This window comes from Colossoma macropomum, unplaced genomic scaffold (assembly GCF_904425465.1).
Source record: "Colossoma macropomum unplaced genomic scaffold, Colossoma_macropomum, whole genome shotgun sequence".
Classification (NCBI taxonomy): Eukaryota; Metazoa; Chordata; class Actinopteri; order Characiformes; family Serrasalmidae; genus Colossoma; species Colossoma macropomum.
Window position 1 is genome coordinate 25,498,493 of NW_023494806.1, and position 23,395 is coordinate 25,521,887.

The following is a 23,395-nucleotide window of genomic DNA, read 5'->3' on the forward strand; positions in this document are numbered from 1 at the left end:
ACAAGCTATTAGCACTTCTCTGCACTTGGTGGTCTTCATCTGCTGTCTGGTTTTAACATAAACACAAATTCCTGAACTAAAATTTGCACTTTCGCTCACATCAAGTGCGAGTGTGGGCTTTAGAACTTTGTTACTGATCATTTCACTTTTACTCACCTGTCTGGTAACAAAAAGAAGCACAAACACAAATTTAATTCATGAAAACGTTCAAAGTTTCAAAGTAGTTTAAGTTATTTATCCTTAAAGTTTACCATATCACACTCTAAACAACATTTTAAATATTGAGTATGACTGAGAATGGCTGAACACTAACAATAATACAAACTAGCTTCATGTTATTAAGGATGTATTTTTATGTCAGATTATGCAATACTTAATTACTGAAATGTCAGTTTTGTCAGTTTCCAAAATTATTTTTTCTAAAGTTTGGGTTCATGTAGTATTTCTAGATTTCTACCAAACCTGTGTTTTCCTATTTACAGTTTCTATTTACACTTTTTAATCAAGTTGTGTGTAATTCATGAGTCATAGCACGCGTTATTAGACTGGTTCCTTTTGAGAAAATATAGCATCAAAATGGCCTATTTGAACTTATGTACCTTCAAATATTGCACAGAAAAATTCAATGCTAGAAAAGTAGGAATATCACATAAATCCAAACTGACACAGAAGTTCATAAGCACATCGTTACAATAAACATACTGTGAAAACGTATGAACACGAAACTGGTTCAAGTTAAGTAAAATATTATTTCTACTGTTGTGTTTCTACCATTCAGTTATTCTGTGAGAAGTTAAACTCAATATTTAAGACGCAATTTAGAACCTGATGAGGCAAACTTTAAAATTCACTCATATACAAAAACTGATTGGAGCACAGCCTTGAGTTTTCCTTTAACTTTTTCATGGAAATCCATGATGTGATCGGACAGGTCCTAATTAAGTAGGTGTAAAATGACCCTTTAACCATTTCGTCGCGGCAAAGGTAAGAATGGTTTAAGTGGCCAACGGTGGGCAATTATTTATCGTTTTAAAAGCACCTTAATTTTAGTAGTTACTCTAAATGATGCCATTTTCTTGTTTTCCCATATTTTAGAACACAGAAAATGTTAGGAAGCTTCTAAAATATATCAGGCTAGCTAACTAGATAACATTAGCAGAGTGTTTACCAAATAAACTCACCCTTTTTTGTTTTTTGACTACAAAGATGACAAAGGCTACATAATTACAAATTCATTATTGGTAAATAGGGCCATCTGATTAGCATGTGAAGATAGCATTACAGCAATTATTCTAGTTAACTTTCTTTTGCTGTTAGACACATTAGCATTTTGTTTGTTCCTACTGTGTAAACAGTATACCTACAGAAACACAATGGAATAGGGTAAAATTAAAAGAAGAAAACTAAAGTTTGCAGAGTTTGCACGTGAGGTAGCAAACAAGGACTCAAAATAAGGGTTTAACTTATAAGACACAAGACTAGAGCAACAAATGGTCAGCAATATAGAGACTGCATAAACTATATGCATAAAATGAATGTTGATTATTGGAAGCATTCCACCTGTAACAGTAGTCACATTAAGAAAACTGAAGACTAAAATCTCACAGCTCAACATTAAAGCAGCGCAGACAATGGAGGTGCTCGTACCTCAGGCTGGGTGTCTGAGCTGACAGAGGCTAGGAGGTCCAACATGGCCAGAACAGCCCCTGGGTGAATGACGACAGGGTCTGAGGAGTGCTGAGAGGGGTTCCCCTAGGTGGAGCTTTAAGTCAGTGATGACTTTGACTGGAGCCGAGGCAGAGGAACCGTGGTAGCCATGTCTGCCAAGAGAAAGGTTAGCACACAAGGCCATTGCCAGCCGTATCTCAGGCATTTGGAATCAGAGATCAACATTGTAAGTTTCTTATGTCTGCTCAGATGGGGATCATTCTAATGCTGTATAAATATAAAAGCATCTTGTTAGGACATAATTTTACAAATGCGAAGTAACATTCTCTTCACATTGAGCTAATTTAGTGTAAAAGTTGTTGTTGGAAAAATCAGGATGTACAGTACAGTATCAGACAGTAGCAAAACAAAAAACCCTGTTCACTTCTACATCAGCAGTAGAAACATGGTTGGAATTAAACTGGCTTTTTGTTAATAAATGTGTGATCTGGAGGCAGTTGTAGTCCATATATATATTTATGCATAAATTTACACCCTTAGAAGAATCCACAGGAACAGGGATTCTGTTTGACTCAGGTCAATTAAAGACCGGCCTTGACGCAACATTAATTACTGATCAAAAGTCTCCAAAGAGATGTGGGAAAAAAGCAGGGGCTTAAAAAGGCTGTCAGCAGAAATGCTTGAAAGGATTTTTTTTTTTGCAACTGCAAGCTTAGGGGCCAGCAGAACAGCTTGACAAGGCAGCTGAGGTGGGGGCACACACATAGAGAAGGGAGGGGAAAAAAGAGAGATAAAAGATCAAGGAAAGGAGCAGAGATCTATAGCTGTGTTCATGACAACTGGGAGCCCTGAATTTTCTAACTTGGAAATCTCCTACTTCCCACTTAAAAGCATTCATGCAGTTTCAGCTGTTTATGGTCGGAAAAAAAGATCACTGACAGTAAGTTAGCACTTGTTTAGCTGCTGTGTGCTGCGTATTAAAATCTCTTAAAAAGTATTTACATTTAAATTTAAGAGCTATCTAGTTAGTTTTTCCTTAATTTTGAAAGTGGATGTAGGCTATCGCCATTCAACATTTATACAGTGCCGAAAAAGGTTTGATCAAAAATCCACCTGTTTGAAAAGCTTAAAGTATGCTATTACTTCTTGTTCTACAGACACCACCATGTCGAAACTAGGTCATGAAGAGAAGTCGGAGTTCTTGGGAAATTCTGAACAAACTGGAGGTATGTTCAAATGGATTTTTACCCACTTAGAGGTCTAAAACTTGCCAGTTTCCACATGGTCAGGAACGCAGCACATGTTACTTGTGTATGAAGAAATAAATAAAAGCAGGCACAATTGCAGGGACGAGATTCGGACCATCCCCTCCGAGTTGGCTGGTAGACTAATCACATGTAGTGCTCCTGCACCCTATTCGGATTGGGTTTATTCATCACAGAGACATCTGAAAACAATTTTCCCCTCAGAGAACAGCAATAAAATTGAGCAAGTTTCTAGTGGGGAAGATCTCTAATATGCACCCAAGGAGATCAAATACCAGTCTGCGCAAGTATCAGCGCAAGACGACATCTGCCTGAAAAAACATGGAGATGTGTATCCAAATAGGATAAACATGGTGCACCACTGAGTTCAGTGAAAAACAGTAGGTAATTTGGCCTGGAACTCAGCGGAAGAGGGAGAGAAACACTGACATGGCCAATCTGGATGGCAATAAAATCACCCTGGGACCTCCCTGAAACTTCCACTCATATAAGGCTTTGGTTGACCAAGATCCTGTCAGCTGACTAACTGCACTTGTCAGGGTTCTAAGCACCAAAGGCTTTTATTATATTTCTCTGCTGCAAAGACTTCCACAGCAGTGACCAAAGGCCTTAACTTAACCAGGTACACAGGTGTCAAACCAGACCCGCTACTCATGAAAGTAAAGGCACCTTAACCTGTCAGCACTGGGTGCTATAACACACATTTTTTGAGATCTGCAGGTTTTTTTTTTTATTTTCAAAGAGGTACTTGAAATAAGCAAAAAAAATGCAACCTTCAAAAAGTTGAGCTCAATCCATTCAAGTGTCTAATTTTTAATAATTTTCAAAAATATTGTGGCATTTCAGGATAGCTGGGTATCCAGTCCACAAAAATTCATTAGTTAGTTTGAGCCAAATAAATGTAAATAAAATAAATCCTTTTTTTTTTCTAGTTCTTACTTTTAACTGTGCGCTACAACAACGGGGCAAGTTTTTTGTTAACTTGGTAGCCAGCATAGCTAATGCTAACTTAACATGTGTGCTTGTAGAACAAGAGTTTTTCCCCTCACATTTTCATAGCTTTAAGAGAAAAATGTAAGCTCCAGTTGACTGTGAAATTGTAGACACTCGTTACTCACTACAGAACAATCTATTATTTCTTGTTAATCTTGCTAAGTAAAGCGCTAGGAAAGAAAATGGTTAATAAGCCAACAGAACTGCTTTAGACTCTACTTTAATAGCTGCACAAAAAAAAAGACTCTACTTTAATTAGCTGCGCTAAAATTTCTTGACCGTCACAGACCTAATTTTAGGCATACGTCAACCCCTTGTGGAAAATCTTTTTCCTCCTAAACATGAGTGAATGAGTTACAAGCCAGGACCATAAGGGGCTTTGCATCTAAACATATAAAGTGTGTAAAGCGCTGTCATGCTAAATTGTAGCAGGCCAAGCCAGATGCAAACTAATTTTAATCCAATTTTAAACTGATATCATTTATGTTATTTCTTTATTTGCCTTTTTGGAGGGTAGAGGGATTGGGTGATGATTAGTTGGCTTTTTTGTCAAAAAAGGACGGGGACAGCCCTTAAACGAGCTACAGAGAGAGCGATATGGGGAGATGAGAGTGAGAGAGTGAGAGTGGTTGAAGGGGGTAAAGCGAGAGGAGAACAGAAAACTGCAGAGCGCAGTACCTCTTCCTGGTGAGTGCTGGCGTGCCCCAAGGAGAGGGGAGCGAGGTCTCGTGAGTCAGGCAGGGGGGTACCTGCTCCGCACGACTACACACACACACACACACACGCACACACACACACGCACACACACACACGCACACACACGCACACACACACACACACACACACACACGAACCCACCACCATTCAAATCCCCACACACAGCCGGGTGAAGCCATACACAAACACACATCCCGCATGTGCAGCCAGGTGATGCCATGGGTTTCAGGAGAGGTAGAGGGAGAGGAGAGAGAGAAGAATAACAGGAGGGACGCAGTTAGTTCAAGCTGAAAAGAGAGCTTAGAGCAAAGCACATAGGCTTATTAATACTGAGAGAGGAGCAGCTACAGCACATGCAAGTCTGACACTGACACACAAACACACACACACACACACTCACACGCTTCCAGGAAATGGCCAAAGCCCAAAGCACCAGTACAGCAACTGGATCTTCATATTACTTAGAACTGAATAGCGCCTATTCATTGAGAAAAAAATCACTGTCCTGCACCATAAATATAGAGCCTCACTTTGCAGATTGCATCAAGAGGTTTCCAGGGGAGAAGAAGAGACAAAAAAGGATTCATAAAGCAAAACACCAAATAAAAAAAAGCTTGAAAATCAAAAATGGTAACACAAAGTGGCCTTAAGATACAGGAGGACGATTATATTTATACAATTTTCCCCTTACCTTAAATTAAATCAATCCGATAAGACAAGTTTGGTGCCCAAAGTTAGCATTTTTTTTTATTTTTCACTGGAGAAAAGAGGCTGATGTAGCTAATGAGGAAAGAACGCATGATCGGAATCAGGAAATTTTTTACTCCAAAGACACAATCTGAAATCATCAATTTATTATTTTGGCTGGTCTGTGTTGCAATTCTGACATAAATTAGGTAAAGCGCACTCACACTGTATTTGAACGCTGCTCTATACCTGTACCAAATATCACAACATAATTCTCATGTGCTAAATAGCCAGCTGCCTCTTACTTCTTATGTAGCACCTGATGTTATTATGCAAACAATACATTTTTTGTTTAACAATGTAAAATGCCAATTTGACCCATTTAAAGAGTAAATATGTTCATTTAGCCCTCAGTGTGAGCTTTAAGTTTGAAAAGAAATAAAAAGGTTATAATAAAAATCGGCTATGTTACAAATCAATCAACAAACCAATTTAGCTATAATGGAATTAGATTCAACCAGAAAAAGTCACAATTGTGCATCCCTAGTAACATATAATGGAAGTTTAGATGCATTGGATAATTACATAGTACAACAGGCATTGTTCAAAGTAAATTCGTTAAATCAGCACAGCCTCAGAAACCAGTTCTTAATTAATCCCAAACTGATTTTTGAGACAGTATGTACTATAAAAGCTAAACAACATACTTTTGTCCTTGTTTTCAAAGATAATTGTATGCTATACAATGCCAGAAACCACATTAGCAAATTTATTTGACATTACAAAATAATTCTACGCAGTTTGAGGCAAGTGTGTGATGATTTAGGTATGCAATTTGCTAACTGGTGAGCTAAAAGCTTCCATGACTTGTTAGCTACATTAGCCTTATAGCTCCAAACCGTCTTGGATGTAAGGGGAAAACTGTTTAAATTAGATTTTTTAGTAAATTCTCGCCTTAACAACTTTGTCAGGGCCTAAATGGGAACGTTACAAATCAGGACACATGGTCAAAGCAGTGACAGCTTAATTTACAACAACAAAGTGTCAGACACTCCAACTCCTTAATTTCTGTCAACACAAAAACAAACCCCAGTAGATCCTGACCTGTCAAAGGAGTCTGTGGCCATCTTGTACAGGTAGATGAAGAGTTTGCTGCAGTGCTTGAGCGCAGGGCTGACACTTTCTGCAGGAACCACCTCATCCTCCAGCAGCCTCTGGAAAGGCTGGGCATTTGAGGGGAAAGCGGTGGCCGGCACCAGCTTCTTGGCGTCACAGAAGCAGCCCAGCAGACGCACGGCATCGGCCAGCTTCTCGTACTGGATCTCGTTGCGGAAGAAATGCGAGTTGGCCGGTTCGTAGCGCATGGCGGCCGTCAGTGTGCAGAAGACGGTGTGCAGGAGCTCGAAGACCTGGTTCTGATTGACCTTCTCCCAGCCACCAGTCAGCTGCGAGCCCAGCGAGCGTTCCATAGCTACCAGCAGCGAGGTCACGTACACGAAACCACCCACTTTGCGGAAAACAGTACGCGTGCGGTGGCTCTCACGGAGGACGGCGAGAAGCGCCTGAAAAAATTAAAAAATAACAAAGTAAATTTTTTAAAAATTAAAAAGACTACTCTCTAACAGGATTTTATGGTCATTAAGGCCAATTGCAGAGTAACCCAATAGGCAAAAAAAACCCTTAAATTACACAATTTTCCCCAAATACAAACATTTTGTGACCTGAGCTTGCTACACATATACATAAATATATAAACAAAAAAAAACTATATATATATATATATATATATAGACATATATATATATATATATATATATATATATATATATATATATACATACACATATACACACACACACACATATATACACATACATATAAATATATACACACACACACACACACACACACACACATATACACATACATATATATATAATATATATATATATAATATATATATATATATATATATATATATATATATATAGCCCTGCGATGGACTGGCAACCTGTCCAGGGTGTATCCTGCCTTCTGCCCAATGACAGCTGGGATAGGCTCCAGCACCCCACCGCAACCCAGAAGGATAAGCGGTTTAGATGATGTATGTATGTATGTATATATGTATATATATGCACACACACACACACACACACACACACACAGTAGCCTGCACCTTTTAGAGTCTTTTACTTATTATTATTATTTTTGTTTTAAAATGTATCAATTAATGTCTTCAGGTTTAACTGCAATGCACGTCCCTACCGAGATTAGGACAACAAGGGCATTACATTACATTTGCTTTAGTAAAACATCAATGGAAAACTGCGATGAAGTGTGTGTGTGTGTGTGTGTGTGTGTGTGTGTGTGTGTGTGTGTGTGTGTGTTCCTCACCCGCAGTATATCAGTTTTGAGCTGCAGCTCTGTGGAGGGGGCGGAGTGCATTAGGCCCAGCAGTGTGCCCATGTCATCGTCTCCGGAGGGCGACAGCACCAGCTGCTGGATAATCATCAGGGCGTGTTCTCGACACTGCCGGTACTTTACAATGTTGTGTACGCAGCGGGCACCGCCGAATTCCCGAAACAAACCTGAGAAACAGGAGCAGGAGAGCTCAACTAGTGACCTGACAAAACATTAATAGCACACTTTACTCTATCCACCAGCGATAGGGGCTCCCCAAAAGATTTTGGGCCAAATCATTTCCCCTTGAACTTTTAACAATAGTTTGGAAAAGAAAACTGTCAAATCATTTTTTAGGCAAAACATGCTCTTCATAGCAAGGAAGACACCTCGTAAAGATGAAGCTGAGTTTCACAAAATATACCCGAAGTAGCTGTTTTATGTTAACAAGATATTTTTTGTTGTCCACTAATGGACTACCATCATTTAGCAATATAGTATATAGTAGACCTACTGTCCACTAATGATAACTTGCAGATGTCATTAATCTAGAAGAAAAAGGTGCATGGGAAATTAAATACAAGAGGCATCTTCTGAGATTTTGGAGCATGGCTGCAGGGATTCGTTTCCATTCAGCTACAAAAGCTTTAGTGAGGCAAGTCTGTGACCATGTGTGGCTTACTTTGCTCCTAGACTTTTTCACTCCACAGTAACAACACTTACAGCTGACTGGGGCAGCTCTAGGCAATGCAGAAATTCAAGGAATGTACTTGTTGGAAGGGTGACATCTTATGACCATTGCATGTCATTGTATTGTATGTCATTGTATGTCAATTGAAAGTAACTGAGCTGTTTGGTGTGACCCACTAGACTTAAGTAATTGGGTGCAATGTTCCCCCTTGCCATCGTTAATTGACAATATTATCGGTCGTGTTTGCTGCCTCTCAAAAAAGAAAACTTGTCAAAAGCAAACTGATAGTAAATAAATTATAATCGTCCAACTTCACAAATGCGATAGATGGAAACTATCAGTGACTGAACATTTGAGTATGGAAACAGCATGGCTGTATGCTTAATTTTACTTTTGGCCTTATCATGTAAATGAGCTACTTCTATCAGAAACCTTACTCAGCACCTGCATCTCCAGAGCCAGACAGTAAGGTTTACGAGAGATGTTTCACAGGGAGTAAGAGATAGAGAGAGAGTAATAAAATCAGAAGGCAAGGGGGCAGAGAGGAATGGTAGAGGCAATTACAGAAAAAAGAGCAAGGGGAAAGAAAAAAAGGAAGACAGAGAGAAAAGGCAGGAGGAAGGAAGGAGAGGAAGATGAACTAGCAAAGAGGGAGAGTGAAGCAGAATAAAAATGAGAGAAGGACACATAAGACATGGATGCAGAAACTTCAATAGAGCTACAGTACAAAAAAAACAAAACAAACAAATAAATAAATAAATAAATAATGTTTTTCCAGAGAACTTGACATCTTATTCCATACGCAGAAACCCAGTCAGCTGAGTGGAAGTGACAGCAAGACCAAAACCAGAAGGTCAGCCTGAATCTCAACTCGCTACTCCATTTCCTCTTTCACTCACCAACAGCAACAGCAAGAGAAAGAGAGAGTGGGGAAGGGGGGATATGTCGGGTTTGGACAGTTTGTCAGCAAAACTGGTGCACTGCTATTTACGTAACCCCAATGCAAACAGGCTGTGCTGTTTTAGAGTTGTTTGTCAGCAGTAGAATGTCTGTTTTACAAATCCAAACTGAGATGGCAAAGGGTGACCTCAGGAGTCTCATGATTACACTCAGACGTTAGTGGTATTACGATTCCTCTCAGATCAGAGGGGGGTTTTAATCCCAGCAAGGAATTCCTCTGTTCTCATACAATGTGGGACCTCTATGGTAACACAGCACAGAAAGTCATGAACTGAGTGATTTATGTGTTGCAGTTTTATCACATTTAATGATACAGTATGGGGGTGGGACAGACCTGCATTGGTGTTAGAGCCCTGAAGGAGGACTGTGAGAGCCTCCATGACAAGCCAAGCTAACTGCTTCTGCTCTTCTGCCACATTGTTTTTGGAATCACCTGATAGGAGAGAAAAAACATTCAGGAACACACAGCAAACACTGGCAGTCTATCAAAGAACATGAACAATTTGCTCATACAGTATGGCTCAAAATCTGACACCACTCTTCATCTATTTAAAGTCAAAAGAGCCAAGTTATTAATTTTTCAGTGTCAGAAAATGTCAAAAACCTCAAAACAATATATCATCTTCCAGCATTAAGTGTTTCCACCCTTTGCTTTTATTACAGCTTCGATTCTTTTCAGGACAGTTGCTTTTAGTTTTTCAAATCTGAAGAGAGATTTTTCCACACATCCAAAGTTCAGTCTTAGAAGTTGGTTGCATTTTCTGCTTTTCACAATCGAAATAATCCCAAACACATACAGTGATGTTGAGGTCTGGGCTCTGGGGTGGTCAGTCCATTGTTCTGAGAACACCAGTAGCTTCTTTGGTTGATCTGCAGATTTTCTACATTTCTGTCTATGTACTTTTCTCAATGAGGCCTCTTGACAGCTACACATTATTTCAGGCCCATATCACTTGTCTTCTCACAGAGGAAGGATGGACAAAAACAGCTGTAGATTTTTTCACATCCAAAGCAAGAGTGGAGCTTGATTTTGTCCTATCCTCTCAAAGATGAAAATGTCAAGTGTTGTTTATCTGACAGTGACAATTTTGGTGGTCTAGCAGGTCTTGCACGGTTGTTAGGAATCACATTTTCTCTGTAATTTGAACTTTTTTTTTGTTGTGGAAGCTTTTCTTTTTTCTTCTTTTTCTATTCTGATGTCCTTATGCAAGTGGATTATGTCTAATCTCTTCAGACATAAGTTGTACTGAATGGCTATTTTAAATAAATGAAGGGTGGTCTCTTAACTTTGCACAGTAGTACATAAGCACAAGCAACATACAACATAAAACACATATTAAACCATACGTACTCCTACAAGTACTACATGCTAAGAATACTAAAAAAAACTCTGGACTTCAGTTACAAAATGTATGAATCATTTTATATATTTTAAATCAGTTGGATTAAAGGAATGCTTCAGGTAAAAATGCCAACTATGCTAAAACTAGATGAAAGCAGCTGGGAGCAGTCAGCATTATGCATATAAGCTAAACCAAGTGATCCCCTCTAGCTTTTATCCATTAGTGTTCACATTAGCATTTTTGTCTTAGGATGTATGAGCATACAAAAGAGGCTGGTAGTTATTTTAAATCCTAACGTAAAATGTAATTCTCACCCTGTTCTCCATGGGTTTGTGTTGGGTCTTTCAGCAGTGCTGCATATTTATGGAGCAGGTTGACGAGCACCTCCAACAGCCCGACTTCACGGAAAACATCGCTGAACACTGGGTGGTGGCGGCTGAGTTTGAGCAGGGTACGCGTAGCCGTGATGCTGCACCCGTAGGAGGTGCTCGACTTTAGCAACACGCTAACACTGAAGAGCTCTTTGCAGGGTACATAATTAAGCCCAAAGACCACAAACTCCAGTAATTCAAAGTATTTCGCCTGGACCTCTGGCAGCCGTGGTACTCGCTCGGCGAACTGCGAGAGTGTATGCTGTGCCTCCAAAATAAAATAGTTGGCATAGTCAGCAGCATAGATATTAGCGATAGATTCCAGCACCATGCGGGCTAGCCGGCCACTCTTTGCCTTTAGAAAAGCATTCTGGAGCACAGAAAAGGCTTGGATGTTCCGAACAGTGTGACCTGGGGAAAGCAAGAAGAAGTTTAGTGAAACACTGGTAGGGCAACCTTTAAGCATGCAATTTTAAAGTTGTAAGGGTCCACAAGACATGGTAATAAACCTCTGAACCAACTACGCTGATTCATGTTCTACCTAGTCTTTCAAGAACAACTATTCATTCTGAGGTATGAATTTGGGTTTTTATTAGTTTCAATTAGGAATAGCTGCATATGCTAATAGCCAGGGTTGGGAATCACTGATCATCAGTGATGCAACTCGCAACATGTTATATTAGTGCTGATTTAATACACTGATAATATAATCAGAAAAAGAACAATATGATACAAACCATTACAAGAAATTGCAATGAGACACTTAACTATTATCACCCCTATTATTAATCAAAATAATAGTTAGACCTCCAATCCCAATGATCATTTTTTTCATGAAAAAACTGACTACCCCATAGTCACGATGTGAGAAACAATATTTACGGTTATGTGCAAAACTTTGGGCATCCCTGGTTAAATTACATGTTTTGTTGAAAGCAAAAATAAGTTAACACATCCTCTACAGAGAACAGACTTTGGTAGATTTTTGCTGAATTCAGTATATTGGGAAAAATTATAACAAAAATATGGCCCATAAAAAAGCTATGGTACATTTTATAATTTACGGTTTTCCAATATGTTATACTGTAATAATAATAGTAAATAATAAATAGAAAATAAATAAACAGTAAATAAATAAACAGTAACTGTGCACTAAACTTTGTAGAAAAAAAATCTTAATCTGAAAATCTGAAAGTTTGTTTCCTGTAAAGGTACACCAACTTAGAAAATCAACAAAACATGTTATTTGATCAGGGGTGTTAACATTTTTGCAAACAACTAAATATTAAAAAAAAGTTATATTCAAGTAGTCAGTAAGGTTTATATTGTCTTGCAGGGGTTAAGAAGTGATGAACAGTCACAAAAAATGGCACAAAATGAATCAAAATTAAAACAACATTTAACAGTGCATCTTTAAAGGAATAGTATGGCAAACTATCTGATTTACACATCATGCGATTGAGTCCAAACTTTGCTTTGGTAGTTTAAAGCTGGAGATATGAGCCTAATGTTGATAAACAATAGAAGTCAATAGTCACCCAAATCTTTTCCATAAATACATCCCCAAAACTTCCCTCGACCTACTCAAACTGCATTGAGGTAGGTCTTCATTAAGGTTGTGCAGGTCTATTAATCTTGTGCTTTTAATTTTAAACTTTCCAACTGAAGATATACAGTCACCGAGCACTTTATAAGGAACACTATACTAATACTGGGTAGGGCCTCCCTTTTCTCTCAAAACAGCCTCAATTCTTTATGTTACGGATTCCACAAGATGTTGAAACATTACTTTGAGGTTCTGGTCCATGCCAACTTCACTGTATCATGCAATTCCATTTTCAGGTGAACTTTCATGCTATGAGTCTCCCATTCTACCACATCCCAAAGGTGTTCAGCCTCAGCTTTCTGTTCTTGGTTGGCTGAAGAGGAAGCCAACGTGGTCTTTTGCTGTTGTAGCACCTCCACCTCAAGGTTTGACGTGTACATTCTGAGATGCTTTTCTGCTCACCACAATTGTACAGAATTGTTATCTGAGTCACCGTTACCTTTCTGCCAGCTTGAACCAGTCTGGCCATTCTCTGTTTGACCCCTCTCATCACCAATTTCCGTCTGCAGAACTGCCGCTCACTGTTTTCTTTTTTGAAAATCTAGAGATTATGCGTGAAACCCCTGGGAGATCAGCATTTATGGAAATACTCAAACACGCCTGTCTGGCACTAGTAATAGTAGTAGTAGTAGTAGTAGTAGTAGTAGTAAATCACTAAGATCACATTTTTTCCCCATTTTGATGGCTGATGTGAACATTACCTAAAGCTGTTGCCCTTATCTGCCTGATTTCATGCACTGCACTGCTGCCACATGATTGGCTGATTAGGTCATTGCCTGAATATATATGTGTACAGGGGCTAATGCTAATAAAAAGCTCTATGAGTACATGTTTCTAAATAGACACAACAGAAATCATGAATATAATGTAGTATCCATTTGCCTGCATTACATGCATGCAAGCAATAGTCAGATTCTGTGAGGAAGTCAGAATTCAGCACAACACCTATTCAGCATGGTGAACTTTTGTTCATTTTTACAGCTCACAGTAAGTCATACTGAGTCCCAACTCAAACTGAGTCAAACTGAGCAATCTTAATGAAAACCTGGATGCGATTTGAGTGGGTTCAGAGAAGTTTTTGGGCTGTATTTCGGGAAAAGATTTTGGTGACTATTGACTTCTAGTGCATGTCAGAGAAAATCTGCCTCGTAACACCAGGGCTAAACTACAGAAGCAAAATATGGACACCAAACATGTCCTGGCTGATCAACTACATCTGAGGTAAATGGGACGTGTACATTTTTCACCAAACCACTCCATTAAGAATACACTCTTGTGCATTCAGCTATTATCCACTTTCAGCAATGTGAGTGCCAAGGCTCCACTTGAAAACACCGCTCCACGTGAAAACACTGCATGAACACATTAAACATCTGGGGCAAAGACCTCCCAAAAAAGCAGAAGTCTCGATGTGACAGGGCACATAAACAATGCTGGTGCTACTGTGTCCTAATTACTCTACTTAACGCATCATGGCGAGGCATGCGACAGGCCAAACAAATAGCTTAACCAAATTACACAGTAGGTGTCTGATGCTTGCCTCATTCAGTCCAATTAATGCCATTTGCAGCTGGTGAGCCTTAATGTTTTAATTCCCCCTTAGAACCTGTAAGCCTTCCATTTCCTTGAGTGTGATTAAAAGTTTTATCTACACTGCGAGGGCGGGAAGCTGAGTCCCTGATGAACAGATTAACGAGTGAAATAAGGAGAGTGAATTAGCAGAAAATTCTGCTAATCTCACGTCCGGCCAGAGATGGACAGACAGCTATTGATTAGAGCAAGGTTAATTTCACCCTACCAAGCTGTTAAAGAGTGATTTTGTTCTGGTGGCATTCCTGGTGTAACCTCGAAGGTCTGCTTTTTAATGAGCGAGTCATTCCTGCCCTGAAGTGACCTAAATGAGCCATGTCCACAGAAAATGATTTTTCAGCAAACAGCTCCTTTTTTCCTGTCGGTTTCAATAAAAAGAAGTGCAAAGTGGCCATCAAACCATCTGCACTTGGGTTTCTTTGTTTACAAAGCAAATTGTTTTTTTTTTGAGGAACGTTCTGCTGGTGAAAATAAGCTGAATCTTTGCAGAGACCTCATGAGACACCCACAAGTGAGACCACAGAAAAAGCAATAGTCTGTGCTACAATAAAAGGGTGATTTATTTTGATTATTTAGCTGCAGTACAATACAATGTTGTGCAACGGTTGTCGGCAGCTGAAAAAATTATTTTTTAAAAAACCTATATATGTGGTTATAAAGTATTTTTGACTCAGAAAAACATTAATATCAGAACAAATACAAGCAACATTAATACAAAAAACACTGATTTAAATGTATGTAAATGTGCTTGTTCAACCACTTCCAAACCACTCCTTGAGGAAATCAAGGAAATCAGTACAGTTATTAACCAGTACTTGGTTTAGATCAAAGAATGCTTCTTTACGTTAAATCAAGTGTCCTGGTGATGGAATTTAACAAATCCATGTGATGTCTGGGGGCATCAAGAATCAAACCTACGTGTGGAACCAAACCTACGTTTGTACCCTTGGACAAATGACATATTTTGTTGACTTTACACATCCTCTACAGAGAATAAACGTAAATATGGCAGCTTCCTGTAGATTTTAGAGCACAATTTCAATTTATTTGCTGAGTTTAACTTTCTGAAAGAAAAAAAAACAAAAAAAAACATAAAATATATAACATGCCTTACTTTTGAACATACCACATTTTAATGTTTTTCTTCCCCCAGTATGTTAAATTCAGCAAATAAATAGTACCTGTGCAACAAACCATGTAATTTGACTAGCAGCACCCAAACCTTTGCATACAAATGATAAGACTTTCCAACTAGAGATATCAACACTTCTTTGAAAACAAGAAATTCTTGTTACTTTTGTCTGTATTAATGCTTGTTTGGATTTTTCTCATGTTCCATAAATAAAGCTATTGTCCTAATAAAGCTGATGTATTTAAACAGTTTGCTTAGATACCTAAAACTTTACAATAATGTATATTATATTACCTCATCCAGTGCTAAAAGCAAATGGAAATGCAGAGTGCTTGGTTTATACATTAAGAGATTAAGAGACACAGACTACCCAAATACGTGGAACTAATTTCAAACAATTACAATCTAAACTCACATAAGTAAAATGAATATAATGTATTACTGTTGTTAAACTTTTACATGCCGTGCAGTAAAAAGGCCTCCAAAATCTCCTCCCCTTTGCTTCAGCACTCGCGCAGGGCTTCCACCATGCCTGCTGTGGTGTGACATTACAGTGCACTGGTCAACTGTTCAAATCATCCCACTTCCTAGGGTACTGACCTTTCCCAGAAGGTTGTGGGACCACAAAGCCAGGCAGCAGGAAGGGTGCCCCAGTTGTAAGACCAGCTGGTTTCAGCTCGCTCACACCATATGTGGTCAAGGAAGTCACCAGGTTCACTAGGTCCTTCAGAGCATCTTTGGATTCATCCTCTTTGGCCTGCTCCAATCTGGAAGCACATCAGAAATGGTCATAACTCTACAATGGGTAATAGAGCTTTTGTCAAAAACCAATGGGTCTCACTGCCTGTCCCTGTAATTTTTCCCAGTAATTTCAATCAAACTTATTTTTATTTGGATAAATAACTACTAGGCTATTCTTGTAAGTATTTTGTTTACTAATGACCTGATGATGGTCATCATGGTCGCAAGGGTAAGGAAGCAGGTGCTACCACTAGGAATGTACAGTTTTATTTGTTCTCTGATCGGTAGAGGTCACTGCTGAGAGAACTGCTGGTCATCGAAGGACAATAAATTCCATAATTTTTTTATTTACAATTTGCACTTTTACTTTGTCATCATTTAAAAATTGAAGCCACATGTGCTGTTGGTGTGTCAGCGGTGACTTTCCCTTCTGCTTCTATTATTATCCTGAGTATTGAGTGGGATGTTGTGTTTTCAACTGGTGTCACACCTGTAGTTAAGAAGTTCTTGGGTGTTGATGCTCGAGAGGAGCACAGCCGACATTTTTTCACTGTTTTGCTGCTGCTTAAACTTAACATAACTGTGTTGATTGGCGCAAGAGAGTGAAAGTGTTTATCATTTTTTCTAATTTACATTATCATTAAAATCATTTATTAATTCTTGTATTCGGACACTTCATTGTAGGCCTACTTAATCTTTGCATTTTTTTTTCTTTTGGCCAGAAGTTTCAGCCTTTTTCTGCTGTTTTTGGTTGAAACATTTTGGTGGCTGAAATGTCGGTGCATCCCATATGAATATAGTCATTGACATCATTCATTTGCAGATACACTATACAGTTCATACTAGATGTGTACTGCATGAGGCACCTGAGCATGAGGTCAGTCAGGAAGGTGTAGCCCTGGCACATGCGGAAATCGTCTAGTAATGTCTGAGACACATCGCTGGAATCTTTTAGAAAGCAAGAGAGCCCAGCAAACATCTCCACGATCTCCAGTGGAGACAGGTCATCTGACTGCTGCATGTTCTGGATACATGTTGCCAAACACTCTTTCTCTGTAAACAAGAGGAAAAAAAATTCAATGGCATGACATCTGCATGCACGTACTTGCAGCAGCAGGAATTCATTAAAACTCCACAGTTCTCACAAAAACTTAATGTCATCAGGAATGATAGCAAACAGCAGTTCAAGAGGAAAGCAAACAAAAAAGGAAATTCTGTAGTGAACCCGCTACTGAGGTTCAGAAGACACAAGCAACGGAACACTGTCAGCAGAACGCATCCATGCGTAAGCTTCACTGGAAACTACACAGCAAAAGAAGCAATTAGAGGGGATAAATAAATAGAACTCAGCCAGCCATGAAAACTCAGCTATGCTTCCAAGACAAAATACTCCATAACAGGCCTCAGAATATAAACAGTCCACATTTAACCTTTTAGGTGAACATACAAGCAAACTATTCCTATTTTTATAATGTGGCTAAAAAAAAAAACACTCATCTCATCAGGAAGAGGCCGACCTGCAAAACGACTATCACATCCGGCTGTTTTGGCGAGGCGCGTAGGGGAAGCGATTGTGAAAATCACACAGATATATCTTGCTCTGAAAGGCTCATTTTGCACCATAATGTCCAGTGCAGACAGCTGCTCACTACTGCTGACCAGAATTTAGCTGGAAAAACAAAAAACGTTTTGTATACAGAGATGTGTGGATAGCCAATCAGAACGCAACTAATAAAATCCTGAGAGTTGTGGCCAGCTTTGTGTGTTTTAATCACTGCTAGTAATAAATGACAGTTAGTTTCTACCAGTCAGCATTGTGCTTGTCTCAGCTTCAGGCGCTCCGCTCACATGAAAACGGGTACTACCAAACACTAACCAGTAACAACTAACTTTCATTCATTACTAGCAATGTTAAAGAAACAGGAAGCTTGGGATGAAAGAAGCCTGGAAAGGAAGTGCATGGTGCAACTGCAATTTAATATTACTTAACAACTTAACACAGTTTGAAGCAAGTGTGTGAACATTTAATTATGCAATTTCGTGCGAATTGGTGGAGCATAAGCTTCCATTACTTGTTAGTAACACTAGTTGCACACTGGAGCTGTGAGGCTAAAGAGGCAATTGTCGGACACAAAAAAAAAAGGATAAATTAGATGTTTGGCATTTTTTTTAGCCTGAACTTACCATGTATGTATTTGACGACGTTGACACTGAGGCCATGTCTGGAGATGGTCATGAGCACCTCGCCGGCACTCTTCCTCCAGGGCAGGTTGTGGGGGGGGCACCAGGAGGTGATGGCACTGAAGAGCAGCTGCAGGTCGTCCTTCTGGGCCAGCTCCTCGGCTGGAGACACAAAACTGCACAGCTTCACCAGGATCTGAGAAGAAACGGGACAAAAGGGTTGCTCCATGTGTGTCAGCAGAAGTATGAAACACTTTAGGACTCACTGCCATAATTAACTACATTTTTTGTGTTCATCACGACAGATAATCCATGGCCTGTTTTCACAGCCGCTTAGACTTTCCTTAAAAAGTATTTAATTGCAACTACTTATGTTGGAGTCCTTGAGTACTATTTTGAGTATAATTTAAGTCATTGTAATCAAAGAGTATCATTTCAAACTACTGTATATGCTTTTGTAGAAATTGTGGATATAACAAGGTTTAAAAATAACAACAGCTGTCATGATCTGCTCCATGTTTTTTCTTTTTCCCCAGCAGGATCGAGCTGGAACCAGGTACTGCTGATATTTGTAACAGAGGCGATGCCAGCTCTGTTTGCAGCGTGCCCCAGAATCCCTGCCATCTAGCATCTTAACCTTTGTTCATTTGTTTTTAAAGAAATATATCATCTTTGCTTAATTAACATTCATGTGGTCGTGTGGTCTCCCTTTTATGTTGTTTTGCATTGAGCCAGGCAAGTGGAATACAGCTATAACAAAGTACACTCCAAACAATATATATCATGAATAACATAATATTTAATGTGGCTGTTTTATTGTTTTAGTGTTGAATAACGAATACAAAGTTTTAAAAAAACTTTATTTCCATAACTAACTTTAAACCTAAAAAAATAACCAGCTGGCTGACTGGCTAATTGAAGCTAAAACTGTGTTTTAATTTTCATTTTGTATTTTTTGAATAACAAGCATGACTGTTCTTTAAACAGCCTAAAGCCATAGCTTATAAAATTGCACACAAACATCAGCCCCTCATCAAATTATGTTTAGTTGATTTTCTAAGTGAAAATGAGTTAACACATCCTCTACAGCAGTGGTTACCAACCTAGTCCTGGAGTTGAGAATCAATGATCTACAGGGAACAAACCTAAACTATTTATTTGTGGAGTTTAACATATTGGGGGAAAAAAAGCTGTAATTTTTCGAACAGGCTACATTTTGGTTTTTCTGTTTTATTCAGCAAATAAACAGTAACTGTGCAATTAAAGGTGCAGGAGTGGGTTCTCCGTAGAGGAGAACCTAGAACACTACAGCACTTAGAAAATCAATAAAACATATGATCTGACCAGGAGCACCCAAACTTTTGCATTCGCCTGTAGTTCCACAACTAGTGCCCGATACCTTGCTTATGCAAGCTAATGTTAAAGATAAGCTAACAAGTTGAGCGCTGGACTTTTTCTTCCCGTAAGGCGAATATCAGCTTAAAGTAACTCAAAAGTAATCACCAAAGTTTTTCAATTAACAATTAATTCATTGATTTAGTTTTCAGGTTTTTTTTACTTGAACTCAAGTGAATTACCACTACAACTGCAGTACTATTGCTGAAATAGGCTTCGGTAGACTCCTTCTGATGCTGGTACCCCAGTCACAAGAGGTTCTGCCTTACATTTGTGGCAAAAACGTACTTACTTGAACGAAAACCTTTTGTAGGAGGGCGCGGCGGTCTGCCAAGGGCAGTTCGGGCTGTGTGGCAGCGGGGACCTCAGGCATATGAGGCAGGTCAAAGAACAGGTACAGACATTTCACCAATGTGGAGGGCACTGACATGGTGGTCATGCAGTCCACTGTTTTCTGCAAGATCCAAGAAGAGAGAGAGAGTTCAGACAGAGACCATTCGTTCCATTACCTTAACCCTGTTTGAGAGGTAGATAGTCATACCTCTGTACATCAGCACACAACAGAGTTGTATGCAAAGGAGTTTAGCAAAGTGTATGTAAAGCAGATTCTTACTGAACTGATTTATGGCCTGAGTGAATATCAAAACCGCAACAATGTACACAAAAGACAACATGTAAGAGAAAAGGGTAAATACATGCAGTGGTTCATCTTTATTCAATATTGGCTGGAGGCAAGTTCTGGCCTTTTGAGTTTAAACCGGTTGTCAGTGCACTGTATCTCCAATGTTCTACATCAGCTGACAGTTAGGAAGTGCAAGAGGGCTTAGGAAAAAAAAAACTGGGCTCCTATTTTGATCTTCTCAGTTCAGTGGAGTTTGTAAGGTTTCTGACTGTGATAAGCTGTTCTAAAGAAGTCTCACTTTACCAAGAGTTAGACTGGTCATACCCCAATAAGAATAAAAAAAATAAACCTAGAAGCTCTTGAACTTGCAGTACTTCTTTCAGTGATATATGGATCATTCTATCTGACTTTTGCGTTGAATGACCCTTTATTTTAAAATTGTTTATTTTATTAAAACAAATGATTGAACATTCCAACTTGTTACAAGCAAAACAATCATTACGCTAATAAAACCAAATGTTTTAGAAGTGACAATTTTAGCAAATTTTAAGCATAACTAAAAAACAGCAGCCAGTACATGACTAGCAAACACATCTATGAACAGCTGAACCCACACAAAATCACTATATTTTTCACTAAGATACAAAAAAATTGCTTAACTGCAGAAAATGTGTGTTTCGCTAGTTACGATTCTTGATGATACACACTGATTTTTAGACTTTGGGACACATTTACTTCAAAACAATGGGATCTAACTGTTCGCCATGTGGCTATGAGGGACAGGGATGCAGTCTCACTGTCTGCTCTAAAATGCAGGGGTGTGGCTAAAATAAGGCCCCATGCTTTAACTAAAACTCTGTGTAATAATACATTTTTTTGTTTTTAAAAATGAAACTCATGATAAATGTAAATCTTCCAACTTCACTTTGAAAGAAATCAAAGGTCTTAAAAATAACATTAAAAATGAACAACATTTTTACATTTTTTAACTTTAATGTAAATTTAACAAGCAATTAGGGTTTGACCCTATAAATTATGATTTCCTATATATTTAGCTAATTACTCTCTCAATGAATGCCCTGGATTTAAATATATCATAACATGATACTTGTAAATATCTAAGGACTGAACCTTTGTGGTTTTTTTTAAATAGCTTTTTATAATAGGACTACAGTTTGAACAGACTGAACATACGGACTTGATTTCAGCCACATAGAACATAAGTAAATGCTTCTTTAAGGGCCTTCATGTTTAAGAAACTCAATTCTACAGAATATGACAGCATTTTTTTCCCCAGAGATGTCATTTCACACAAGACTAAGTTGTTTGTGTGGCTCGTTTTATAGTAGCACTGTGCTGTAACATTATTTATTACTAGAATTATTTGAATTATTTTTAGCATTTATAGAAACTTAGATATTGCTTAGCTTACCCTTAGTTTTACCACAGTCTTGACACTGTGCTGTGAGTTTGGTCTTTCAAACAGTTTAATTAAAAATGTTTCCAGCTTCCACCACTCTCCAGATGATAAAGATAGTGTTTGAATTATACATTCCTCAGTAACTGTCTAACAACACTGATTAATCTACTGCCAGTGTCGTTCTTACTGCATAATTGTTGTGAGACATTTTTCCATCGCTTGATGGAAAGGAAAATGATTCTAGCTGGGAGGTGTGTCATTTCACATGTATTCACATGTATTCTAAAATTGCGGTAATTGCATATCAATTATGAAACCATATCAAGTAACTGTCCTGATCTGCAGCAACTCTGTGAGAAACTGAGAACATAATTACAAATTACAGTCCCAAAAAAGGAAGCTATCAGGTGTTACTAAAACACTATCAACATGTCTTACCATAACAATATTTACTATGAACTGCACTTGTACGTCTTCACCGTGAAACGTGCTGTGGACTAGTGTATCCATATTTGGGCAAGAGTGATGACATCAGCCCGGGGCCCAGGTGGGTGAAAGAGGAAACAAAAAAGGCAGCAGCAAGCGAGAAGCAGGTATTAACACCTGCATTACTCACAGCTCTGACACTAACTGCAGGTAGATTAGGCCACCAGCATGTATGAGCCAACAATGGCAAGAGATTTAAAAGGGAAAAAAAAAGAAAGAGAACAAATAATTCTGTTTACTGATTTTGAAGAATCTGAGACAGAAATGGTTTCCTACTCATTCGGGCGGATGATTCATTCAGACGCTCACATACACAGATTTCAGAGCACAGTGGCTGGGAGACGGACAAGCTGTGAGTCACTGTAGGTTTGCCACGCAAAACAGTGTGTAATCACAGTGCCTGTGAAGATGAAGTGACTATTAAAGACTGCAAACCATAAGCCAAAGTGGAACAATACTATTTTCCCTTTTCCTATTCAGCTACAGAAAGCTTTAAACAAGCACTAATAAAGATGCTACAATATTGTGTTTTAAGACCTATTCAATTTAGGAATTCAGCAAAATTTTAGTCACAGAAAAAGAGAAAAAAAAGGCCAAAATTTTTGACTAAAAATTCCTCAAAAAAGTCTCACAAATGTAAAAATGCAAATGTATGTAAAAGCAATCTACTTACACATTTTAATTTTAGTATAATACTTCTAATCGTTGTTCTTATAGTAACGTTAGGTTACATGTGGCTACTGTAATCAAGCGACCTGCTTTACTTTTTCTTTACATTGTTATGTACTTTTTTCTTTCAATATCAAAGCCCACAATTTTTTTTGGCCTATACTGGCACAAAATCGCTACAGGGTATTGGACTGGCGCCACCTCTAACTGTTACAGTGACCTGCCTTGTAGAACATGTATTACACAAAGCAAATTTACAGCTTCCTTAAGAAACGTAGTAAAAAAAGAGCCATCATATAAATTGTGGCACTGCATTGTGATTCCAGGAAAAGAAGCCCATTACTTCTGGCAAGGTAAATCATACCTTGTCAACATCAGCAGCAGGCTGAAAATTCTTCCTGGCATTGTGAATTCATTACCTTCGACACATTGAATAAAGGGGAAAAATTCATGGATGC

General features: G+C 38.6%; 1 protein-coding gene across 1 annotated transcript in view; it reads right to left on the reverse strand.

Moving 5' to 3' along the window:
• The window catches only part of wdfy3 (WD repeat and FYVE domain containing 3), a 115,156-nt gene that overhangs the window by 80,716 nt on the left and 11,045 nt on the right, over positions 1–23,395 (reverse strand). The window contains 11 exon segments of the mRNA XM_036598960.1: positions 1,648–1,752; positions 1,754–1,820; positions 4,605–4,688; positions 6,435–6,892; positions 7,725–7,918; positions 9,716–9,814; positions 11,039–11,506; positions 16,024–16,190; positions 17,031–17,217; positions 18,349–18,541; positions 20,033–20,194. Coding sequence (XP_036454853.1) covers positions 1,648–1,752; positions 1,754–1,820; positions 4,605–4,688; positions 6,435–6,892; positions 7,725–7,918; positions 9,716–9,814; positions 11,039–11,506; positions 16,024–16,190; positions 17,031–17,217; positions 18,349–18,541; positions 20,033–20,194 — 2,184 coding nt within the window.